The 12,190-nt window shown below is 38.1% G+C and overlaps 1 protein-coding gene across 2 annotated transcripts in view; it reads right to left on the reverse strand.

Moving 5' to 3' along the window:
* glt1d1 (glycosyltransferase 1 domain containing 1) overlaps positions 1-12,190 on the reverse strand; it is a 46,879-nt gene that overhangs the window by 6,829 nt on the left and 27,860 nt on the right. Inside the window, exons 7-11 of one of the 2 annotated variants that reach the window (XM_062051090.1) lie at positions 12,050-12,148; positions 10,404-10,453; positions 6,215-6,258; positions 5,725-5,845; positions 92-190 (exon numbers count right to left, since the gene is read on the reverse strand). In XM_062051090.1, coding sequence (XP_061907074.1) covers positions 92-190; positions 5,725-5,845; positions 6,215-6,258; positions 10,404-10,453; positions 12,050-12,148 — 413 coding nt within the window. The remainder of the gene's footprint in view (positions 1-91; positions 191-5,724; positions 5,846-6,214; positions 6,259-10,403; positions 10,454-12,049; positions 12,149-12,190) is intronic. The other variant, XM_062051091.1, reaches the window with a different exon arrangement.

Here is a 12,190-nt window from a genome sequence, read left to right on the forward strand (position 1 = left end):
TGAACATTGTTTTAATGGCTACATTTCACATTGTTTTCTGCATGGAAAACTATAAATTGTCCTCTATAAAATGTGTTTTGTGTCAATATACCTGAGGGGAAGAGTACACCAGTCCTGTGACCTCGTTTTGCACTATAGCAGTATTTCCCGGAATGTTCCTGGCCAACACAGGTAGCCCCAGATCCATGGCCTGTTGGAGCACACAGCGTTAAACAGGTAATAACATGTGCTAAATATAGTGCTAACAAAAAAAAATTGTGTGTACAATTGGTGGGTGTGTTGCATGTGATCTACTAAGACTGCATGTACCATATTTTCCGGACTATAAGTCGCAGTTTTTTTTCATAGTTTGGCCGGGGGTGCGACTTATACTCAGGAGCGACTTATGTGTGAAATTATTAACACATTACCGTAAAATATCAAATAACATAATTTAGCTCATTCACGTAAGAGACTAGACGTATAAGATTTCATGGGATTTAGCGATTAGGAGTGACAGATTGTTTGGTAAACGTATAGCATGTTCTATATGTTATAGTTATTTGAATGACTCTTACCATAATATGTTACGTTAACATACCAGGCACGTTCTTAGTTGGTTATTTATGCCTCATATAACATACACTTATTCAGCCTGTTGTTCACTATTTTTTATTTATTTTAAATTGCCTTTCAAATGTCTATTCTTGGTGTTGGGTTTTATCAAGTATATTTCCCCAAAAAATGCGACTTATACTCCAGTGCGACTTATATATGTTTTTTTCCTTCTTTATTATGAATTTTCGGCCGGTGTGACTTATACTCCGAAAAATACAGTATACAGTATATATTAACGTTGTTGCCCTAGAAGAAACCGGGTAACACATTGCACACTGACAAAGCTTAACCTATTGTTACTATAACAATCTACAAGGTTAATATAGTTGGCTTCTCTTTCTTCCCCTCCATGTATCTGCTTTCTTTTGTATTTGAAGTTATCATTACATATATGTATTGTTGCATTTGAACAATTGTATTGTTGATAATAGAGGTAATTATTGTTATTATTAATTTTCAATAGTGCTGTTTCTATTGGTATTTGTATTGCTCCATTTGTAGTGTAATAATGTTCATTGTCATTTCTGTATTATTATTTATTTCACTAACTGCTTCTTTGCAATCAATTTTACCATCATATTTGTACATATCCTAATTGCTGATGTTGTTCTGGTGTTATCGTTGTGTTTGCTGTTGTTGTTATCTCTCTGTCTTATCCCCTCTTGTCCCTGCATTTCCCCTCTGTCTTCCTTTTTTTCTCTTTCCATCCCCTCCTGCCTCGGCCCGGCTGCACCAAATAATAATATATATATCAATTTAATAAAGTCAAATACAAATAAAGCAACAAGTTCAAAGTTAAAGTACCAATGATTGTCACACACACACACTAGGTGTGGTGAGATTATTCTCTGCATTTGACCCATCCCCCTCACGCCCTGGGAGGTGAGGGGAGCAGTGAGCAGCAGCGGAGGCCACGCCTGGGAATCATTTTTGGTGATATGGGCATCTACATCAACAATATGATTTGCCTGAGTAGCTGGACAGGACAGGGAAAAAAACAACAAAAAAAGACTGCGTGTACAATTGATAACAAGTGCAAAAGTGACATAGACCGCCCTATTTAAATGAGGATTTTGCGTGTCACCATGGAGACACACATTTATGGCATACAAATATAATCTTGCCCTCCTTTTCTGGGCTATATAGAAGCACAATCTCAACTACATAATCTATTTTTAGCAGGCTGATTGTGCGCGGTGGGAGGCGCCGCGATGTTGTGATGGAAAGGCATGTTGGGAAAAGTTTTTTCAAAAAATTAAATCCATTAAAAAAACTAAGACACCAGAACGATTCCATACAATTTGTTTTAATCAGCCCCTTACGTTATCCAGCAACTATAAAATTATAAAAATATACTGTTGAATAGACAATATGTCTAAATATGGAAGTTATTTTTGTGTTATTAGTACAAAAGCTTTTTCGACACTGAATTTTTGTAAATTAATTGTTTATATTTATACATTTTTTGTGTAAATATCCAATTTAATTAAAACATTTTTTATTATAATTTATATTCAGTGCATGTCCACGCCACGCCACGCCACGCCACGGTGAAGACCCAGGACACGTTGGGAAGACTATGTCTCCCGATTGGCCTGGGAACGCCTCGGGATCCCTCGGGAGGAGCCGGACTAAGTGGCTGGGGAGAGGGAAGTCTGGGCTTCCCTGCTTAGGCTGCTGCCCCCACGACCCGACCTCGGATAAGCGGAAAAAGATGCATGGATGGATTTTTTTCATTTTTTTAAATTGTCAGCATAATTTGATGTAAAAAATTCACAAAATTCTTAGCAAAAAAAATGTGTTACATAAATTCAGTATAAAAAAAATTGTTTTCATAATAAAGACACAAATTAACCTCCAATATATTTACTTCTGAGAGTCCAAATATACTGACACGGGCAAAGACAGAATATTCTCTCTTTCAATCGGTGTGACCGCCTCCTTTCTCACAGCCATTTGTGCATAACTGTGCCAGCTTGCACATACTTCCTAGATGAGCTAAACATAGAAGCAAAACAGTGGCCGCAAAACAATTTCAGCCTTGCTGAATCATATTGCAAGCGCTTATTATTATATTTGCAACTTCCCCTCCTACTTTTGTGGGCGGTCTAATAATCAGTATATATTTTACATATACATGAATACAGACAGGCTAAATGAACAGTGCCCTTTTTTGCTCATTTAAGAGACACAATCCTCTGCACATGTGCTTGGTAAATCAGCCTTGCGCAAGCTTGAAGTTTGCACGTCTTTTAAGACACACAAACCTTTGGTAGGATTAGGATCTCTGTCGTTTAAAGGCCTACTGAAACCCACTACTACCGACCACGCAGTCTGATAGTTTATATATCAATGATGAAATCTTAACATTGCAACACATGCCAATACGGCCGGGTTAACTTATAAAGTGCAATTTTAAATTTCCCGCTAAACTTCCGGTTGGAAACGTCTATGTATGATGACGTTTGCGCGTGACGTCACGACGGCAACGGAAGTATTCGTACCCAATGTGTCACCATAAAAACGGCTCTGTTTTCATCGAACAATTCCACAGTATTCTGGACATCTGTGTTGGTGAATCTTTTGCAATTTGTTTAATGAACAATGGAGATTGCAAAGAAGAAAGTTGTAGGTGGGATCGGTGTATTAGCGGCTGGCTGTAGCAACACAACCAGGAGTACTTACTTGGATAGCAGACGCCTAGCCGATGCTAGCCGCCAACCGCACGGATGATCGGGTGAAGTCCTTCGTCCTTCCGTCGATCGCTCGAACGCAGGTGAGCACGGGTGTTGATGAGCAGATGAGGGCTGGCGTAGGTGGATAGCTAATGTTTTTATTATATCTCTGTGAGGTCCCGTTGCTAAGTTAGCTTCAATGGCGTCGTTAGCAACAGCATTGTTAAGCTTTGCCAGGCTGAGAATTATTAACCGTGTAGTTACATATACATGGTTTAATAGTATTGTTGATCTTCTGTCTATCCTTCCAGTCAGGGATTTATTTATTTTGTTTCTATCTGCATATCATGTTAGCTCAGTAGCTAAAGAGCTTCGCTGATGTATTGTCGTGGAGATAAAAGTCACTGTGAATGTCCATTTCGCGTTCTCGACTCTCATTTTCAAGAGGATATAGTATCCGAGGTGGTTTAAAATACAAATCTGTGATCCACAATAGAAAAAGGAGAGTATGTGGAATCCAATGAGACCTTGTACCTAAGTTACGGTCAGAGCGAAAAAAGATACACCCTGCACTGCCTCTCTAGTTCTTCACTCTAACGTTCCTCATCCACAAATCTTTCATCCTCGCTCAAATTAATGGGGTAATCGTCGCTTTCTCTGTCCGAACCTCTCTCGCTCCATTGTAAACAACGGGGAATTGTGAGGAATCCTACCTCTACCGCTACTTCCGGTATAGGCAAGGCTTTTTTTATCAGCGACCAAAAGTTGCGAACTTTATCGTCGTTGTTCTATAGTAAATCCTTTCAGCAAAAATATGGCAATATCGCGAAATGATCAAGTATGACACATAGAATGGATCTGCTATCCCCGTTTACATAAAAAAATTTCATTTCAGTAGGCCTTTAACTGGCTGTTTGTTTGTGTACTTAAAAAGCAGAGCAAAACTAGCGTCCTTCACAGCAATGAATTAAATATACAATACAACCAACACCTCTTGATGTAACATAGTATTTTTTGGTTCACAAAAAGTCAGAAAGAAGATAATTTCTGGCAGCGTGATTCATTTGTTGTTTCTTCAATAAACTAGCTTGACGTAGTCATGATTGATAAATTGACCCTGAGCTTTATGTGCAACAATGCAAGCTTTTTATGTAAAAAAAAAAAAGAAAAAAAAAAGCTTTGTTTGCCTATCTTAGACATTGCCATGCGTGCAGAGTATAATTTGTCTGCAGAATCTTGGCCATTCCACTAAATCAGTGCCATTTGCGTCCCAAGGAAATAAAATACATACAGCAAATGAATTATAACATTAACTGTATTGTTTTTTATAAGGCAAAGTGTCCTGCAAATTAATCTGATTAAATGTTTAATAAAAAAATGTATACTGCCTTAAACGCATAAAAATAGCATTTATCGCCTGTCCCTGCAACTTAATAAATTATAATAGTTTAAATCCTTCAGAAATGTTTGTTATTCCAAACAAAATAGCTTAAATTCACATGATAGTCTCACCTAAATGCTCACTAGGTCCTGTTACCCTAACACATTATCCCCTCTAAAAGTGTTTGAATATTCCACAGATCACATGGTCCACAGGAAGTTGCAATCATTCTAAGCATCTACAGGCCATGGGAAGGACAACTAGTAAGATCACTCATTTATTTTTCTGTATATTTGATAATATTTAAACTATGACTGGGGGGTTAAAATCAAGCACAGTCCTGTTACCTTAAAATCATTATTTGTGTCAACATGCTATTAGCATAAATGTCATGTGGTTATAGTTTTTCCATTTCCTAATTCTATGCTAAAAACTCTTTCCTGGTACTTTCAGTCCTGTTACTCAAATGAGTAATCTTCGTCTTAGGAACTTTGTACAAAAATGAAATAAAATGGCCTCAAATGGGCCAATGTACATTTTGAGTAGTTCAATGTGTGTACTATCAGTTTTTGAACTTAAAAAAAACCTAACTTGTAAATTTATTTTCAGAAGGTTACAAGAAGCAAACGGCACATATTCGGTAGTACTGCAACATGTACTGTAAATGGTAGCCTGTATATAATGCCATGTAAATTTGAGACAGGGTGACGCTGAGAATAATTACAATAATTTGACTGTTCTATCTTCTTGTCATTGTTCAGTTTCAGAATTAAGAATCTGTGTCTGCTAATACTTCCAAGCATGAGACAAACATGCTAATCCAACTTTAAGCCAACAGTGGATTGTCTTAATCAACTGCGTTTGGAAGAGATTAGGTGGATTTGCACATTTTGCTTGTTCAGGAATAGAAAGACAGGAGTGGATAAGCTTGAACAATTTTGTCTTAGGTGTTTGGGCTTTGAGTGAGTTATTTACAAAATCACAGATTCATGTTTGATCATGCATTAGATAGTAAAAGATTTAATCAGGAGATTTGTTGCCCTTTTACCCACGAGGCCTGGAGATGTTTACCTCCAAGATAGCTGCGGACATGCCCTCTGAGATGGAACTGTTGACCATAGCAAAGCACCTTTTCATGGCAGCGTGAAGCTCCGGTTGGCTCCTCTCCTGGGCCAAGAAGACCCCTGCTGTTCTGCAGAAGCAGGCACAGAGTTCAACTCTGGCGTGACTCAGGGCTCACAAAGGCGTGAATGATGGTGAGCAGCAGCGACAAGCTCAGGGCAAGAAATATGGCAGCACTACATGCAACATGCACAATCAGCTCAGGTGACCTCCTAACCAGAGAGGCCAACCACAGTTGTGGTGAACAACGAAAATATCACTACCAAGAAGGATCATTTGAAAAAAGACACCCAAATTGTGCATTCAGTTCTCCTTTCTTAAGGATATCTGAAGCTGTTTGTGCCATTTGTTGCACACAGTCTAACATTTGGGGGGTAAAACAGCTCAAGCAGCTTCTATGAAGTGTGCAACTGGGTCTGAAAATTGAGTGGGCACTTACCTCCTAACAACAGCTTCGACTGCATCAGTCAGGACAGGATCAATCTGGGAGACACAAAAGCTTCATGATAATTAAGAATGCAAGGAGGACAGACTAAACAATGGCAAGATTAATGATTTTTACCGAGAGCAAATCATTTTCTGAAAATCCTCTATTTTTCAGAGATTGGGGTCAGGAATCGGGTGGATGGCCAATCTGATTATTGCAATGTGGGATTTGTGTGCATTAGTATACCCCCAGAAAAAGTCACAGCATATCAATTTAGGTCAAAGATGTTGCCAAGCGAGCGGCAACTTTTTGATTATACCGTAGCATTGCACAAACTTGCAATTTTATTATTAGTATCCTAATTTAATATGTATAATATATTGGGAATTAGTGTATATAGTAGAGCCAGCAGGATCTCAATCACAACTAGGGACGTAGCACCAAATTCTAGGGCTCCATACACAAGACTTTTGAAGGACCCTTCATCCCATCCTAAACCCAACGTTGCAATACACACACACACTTGGTATGTTTACGTGCACTTAATCCACTATTGGATGGATTCATTAGTTAATTGTAGTAGTTTAGTTTTTTGCATGGATGCAAAAAACATGTAAAAACCCTAATTAGGTTTTTGACTTTAAAATATGGGATAAACACAATTAGAACACATGTACATTAAGTTTATTTTTTACAAAAAATTGCCATGAAATTGATTATAGAGTAAACATTTAAATAATCATATGAACCAGGGGTCCCCAAACTACGGCCCGGCAGCATCCAAAATCTGGCCCGCGGGAAGTCCCAAGTTAAAAAAAATAAAATAAATATATATATATATATTTTTGTATCATTATTTTTTTAATCTGTTTTTTCACGCCCGTTCATTAATCCATTTTCTACCGTTTGTTACTCTTGGGGTCTCCTAGCCGCTCAGACAAACCATATTGTCTAAAAATGCATTTTCTCATCGCTAGCGTGACGTCAAGTGCGTGCTCTTTCAGTCAATTAGTGCACGAGAGGAAAAAAATTGCGAACTCGTTGGTGAAACGTAAAATAGTTTCCCAGGGTAGACTTTTGACTTTTTGCAGTTTGTCTAATCTGCAAAGAGACAGTGGCGATGTTTAAAGAATTTAACATTTGGCGACACTATAAAACTTGCCACGGAGGGCAGTATGCGAGCTTGCTGGGCAAAGTGAGAGGACAAAAGCTGGCTATGCTAAACCGTGAATTTGCTGCCTAGCAGAGTAAAATGCAATGCCAAACACTGGCAAACTTGTCATCTGTTCAGGCCAGCTTCAAGGTAGCTGAACTAATTGCTAGCTGTGGAAAGGCGTTCACTGATGGGGAGTTTGTAAAGAAGTGTTTGAATGCTGTTGCGGAGGAGGAGCACATACTTGTTTGCCACAAAAAACATTCATGAACTTTGGTTATTTTATGAATTTATTATGGGTCTACTGAAAATGTGACCAAATCTGCTGGGTCAAAAGTATACATACAGCAATCTTAATATTTGGGTACACGTCCCTTGGCAAGTTCCACTGCAATAAGGCGCTTTTGGTAGCCATCCACAAGCTTCTGGTTGAATGTTTGACCATTCTTCCTGACAAAATTGGTGCAGTTCAGCTAAATTTGTTGGTTTTCTGACAGGGACTTGTTTCTACAGCATTGTCCACGCGTTTAAGTCAGGACTTTGGGAAGGCCATTCTAAAACCTTAATTCTAGCCTGATTTAGCCATTCCTTTACCACTTGTGACGTGTGTTTGGAGTCATTGTCCTGTTGGAACACCTAACTGCGCTCAATACCCAACCTCCGGGCTGATGATAGGTTGTCCTGAAGAATTTGGAGGTAATCCCTCTTTTTTATTGTCCCATTTAAAGCACCGGTTCCATTGGCAGCAAAACAGGACCAGAGCATAGTATTACCACCATCATGCTTGACGGTAGGTGTGGTGTTCCTGGGATTAAAGGCCTCACCTGTTCTTCTCCAAACATATTGCTGGGTATTGTGGCCAAACAGTGACATTTTTGTTTCATCTGACATAACATGGACAAAAATACAACTTACTGGAGGAAGTTCTGTGGTCAGATGAAACAAAAAGTGAGCTGTTTGGCCACCGTCAAGCATGGTGGTGGTAAAGGGGAGTTGTTTTTTGAGACAAACGAGTATGTGCTCCAATCACTCTATTACAAAAAAATAAGAGTTGTAGACATTATTGGAAACTCAAGACAGCCATGACATTATGTTCTTAACAACAGTATGTAAACTTTTGACCATGATTGTATATAGACCGGCCACATTTTTTTAACCCAATGTGGCCCCGGGTCAAAAAGTTTGGGGGACCCCTGATATAAACTCTCCTTATTCTTGTGTACGAATTATGCTGTATAAATAAACGTGCCCTGCCATGCCTTGCCTGCTGACATCAGGGAAGATATTTCGGTCACACAAGATATATTGTATTTCAACTGCACCAAACAGAGTATCCATCTGTATTTTCCATCAAGCTCTCATGTTTGATGGCAATAACGTGTTTTACTTTATTCTATCTAATCTGTCAAGTTTTCCTTTACTTTAGAGTGTGAAGTATAGATTACCTGATTTACATATAATTATCATCAGTGGGTAATACAAATCATAATAATATATCATTGTAATATTATTATTACTGCATCTTCTGGGGGTTAAGCCTCCCCTTTAGCGCCTCTCTTTCTAACTTCAATCGATGGGTCCTTGAATGCACCACAGTTATGTGCAATGAGATGCAAAAGTGAAACTTGTACATCACTTTCTCCTATGCTGCCAGATATACATTTATTATATGTTTACCTTTCGTCTATCACTTCATTCTTGTTTCAAAATGTGCTGTGTGTGAAGTAAGTGTTTGTAGCCAAGTTTACTGCTATCCAGGTACAATAAACCATTTTGCATTTTTTGATAGGGGTTGTAGGAGACATTCTTAATTTTATCCGAGCAACCTTCATATTGAACTTTAATGGCTATATCTATTTCATCTTAAGATGTATGACATTTTTTATAACTTACATATTCAAATGAAATAGCAAACATCTTCAAAATGTTTGCTTACAAAAGCCCAGGGGATTCTGAGTTTGGGGTCCCGGTTCAACATCCCTGTTTTCCCCTCCACTTTGAAGCCCACAATATGTAAATTGTAATAATAATAAATATTTTTTTATGGACTGTAATGACTGCAACAGATAAAAGGCAATACTCAAGAAACAGTTGTGAATTGACAGTTTGATGTGTCATCGTTGACAAAGAGACCTGAATTTTCCTCCCGTAAATTTATTGAGCAATGCATGTCTCATTGGAACAGTCACTAGTCTTTAGTTTTAGATTTACTGATATCTGATTATTGAATGTAGACAATGCTTAACGGTGAGAGTCACACAAATATTGTGGGAAAACGATACACATACGTCTTTCTTTTAATAAAATATGTGCCTTGTTGTTTATCTGAGAACCAAACAAACAATAAAGACTTTCACTGTGGTTTAGAAGTGTTGAGATGAATCAAGTGTCTTTGCTTCAACTGAATTGTTTTATCAAACAAGATCAAAACACAAAGGAGTACGTTGCAGAAGTATACTGTAGATAAGCCCTGCGCCATGTCTCATTCATTTGAGGCAAATACTTTAAGGTACTTTGATGAAGACACTGTACACACATATTTCCTGCTGTTTGCCAGGATGTGTGCTAATTGTTTAAAAAATGCCCAAATATCATAAGTCTATTTACTGATTTAGTTAAAGGAATGAGACAATGGGCTAAAACTGAAAGAGGATGGCAGACAGGGGAACCAGCAATTTCTATCATATGTCAAATGTCAGTGCATGTGCAGATCAAGACACAAAGCTATACTGTATACATGACTAGTTATGTAAGTGCCCATCTGAAATATGCAATAAGCAGATGCCAGTTTGACACAAAAGGGAACAGGCACTACAGCTGATGACTTTCAGCCTGTTTGGAGATGCTCAGTGCTGACAACAATCACAGCTACTGTAAATAGTTAAAGTGGTATCTCTACTGTGTCCAATTAGCCACAGCCAGAAGCTCCAGGGCATGTCTGTTAGCAGTAGCAATTGTACATAGAGTCAAAATGCAGAGAGAAAGATACTCCTGGTGTATGTTGGACAACAAACACAAAAAATAAACATTTTAAGGATGTGTACTTACCTTTGGACCAATTATAACGAGAACATTTTGGGGATTCTCACTGTGCCACTCTGAAAGACAGACAATAGACATATTTACACATTGGAGGCTGGGTTGCAGGACCAACAGCGACAACATCTGTTGCATTTTAGCAATTTGAGGTAAAAGCTCATTTATATTGGTACATTGGTACCACTTTTTGCATGGTTTAATTTAAAAAGTGTGCCCTGTTAAAAACTTCCCAAACAAAGAATCCCACCTGTTAGTGGTGTATTCTCTGTGTTATTGTTATTGCTAACGACTATGGATAGATACCTTTCACATTTGAACTGATAAGGTAGCATTTCCCAGTGCCTGGGAATCGATACCAGTACTCATAGGTACCAATTTTTGGTACTATTGTGTGCTAACTAGTGTTAATGTCTAATAATAAAATACAATTTTTAATGTAACATTTAAAGAGCAGCTGATTATCATAACTGTGCTGTCCATTTGTTATGTATTGTTTTCTTGTTATACTTCTGAGTCTCATTTGCAAGTATTACATAGACTTTGAATGCAGTCACAATTCCAAGACGTTAAAAGGCAGTAGTGTATAAATTACTGTTGCCTCGCTACGAAGATAAATGTGCCAGTCTAGCCTTATGTTGTGGTCTAGAAAGTGTTGTAAGTATTGAACTTATTACAGACTCGCTCTTTGATTGTAACTTGCATCTGAGTTGTAGTTTTTGTTGCCAAGTTTAGAGGTGTTAAAATTGCCGATGCAAATCAGTAGCATGTGTCTGAGCCGAGGTTGAAATGACGTTACGAGTACAAAGGTATATGAATTAATACCCGATGGAACAGACGGAATTCTATCGGTGCCTATAAAAGTATGTACCAAATTCGGTGTCCATGCCTAGTTATGACTGCAAAATAACCTACATTCTGGCCCAATAAAATGATAGTTGTGGTGTACTGCTAAGGGGTTGCGGAGTCACGGCAGTGGGATGTGTTGTAGCACATGCATGTGGTTACAATATTTGATGTACATTTATGAGCACAGCTGTTGTCCTTATTTATTGGGTTTAAACTAGTGCTGGCACTTTGATCAAGAAGATTAGAAACACTGAATCCAAGAAATAACTTGTAGCAAAGTACTAAAGTGGTGTCTATGGTAATCATGATTTCATTTGTCAATTATATGTATTTTGCATTACTTTATGCATGTAAAACTAAAATTATTGTACAAAAGACCTGTTTTGTGTTAATATTTTTGGGTGTTTAAAGCGAGTTAATTAGATTTACAAAATGGTGTGAGGGAATTTGATTTGGTTTCTGTACGATTTGGTTCTCATTGAACGTTTTGGAATGACAACTAAGGTACTACTGTATCTTAACAGTAAATGAGCCATGAGAAAAGATTCATAAACAGGGTCCGTGGATCCTTTATGAGCTGTTAGAAAAAGCTCTGCACTTTGGCATACATTTTCAATTTGATGATACTCCACCGCAGAGATCTAGTGCCATGTTTAATTCATGAGGACACTGCCTCAACCACTAGCTCGAATAAACCATACAGACAGAAAAGCTTTGCAAAAATAAAACAACAACAATAGAAACTATTTCACATTAAAATTCCTAAATACCAAAAATAATGTTGAGTGATTTTTAAATGTCGGCTGCACCTGAAAAACTCTCCACTAAATACAGAGGGTCCTTGACTCTTCTGAGGCCACAGATCAACAGGAAAACATGGAGCCGTTCCACATGCTCACCACGTATACCTGGAGAGAGGCCAGACATCAAGGAAAAACATGCAGTGCTAA

This window comes from Entelurus aequoreus, linkage group LG06 (assembly GCF_033978785.1).
Source record: "Entelurus aequoreus isolate RoL-2023_Sb linkage group LG06, RoL_Eaeq_v1.1, whole genome shotgun sequence".
Taxonomy (NCBI): Eukaryota; Metazoa; Chordata; class Actinopteri; order Syngnathiformes; family Syngnathidae; genus Entelurus; species Entelurus aequoreus.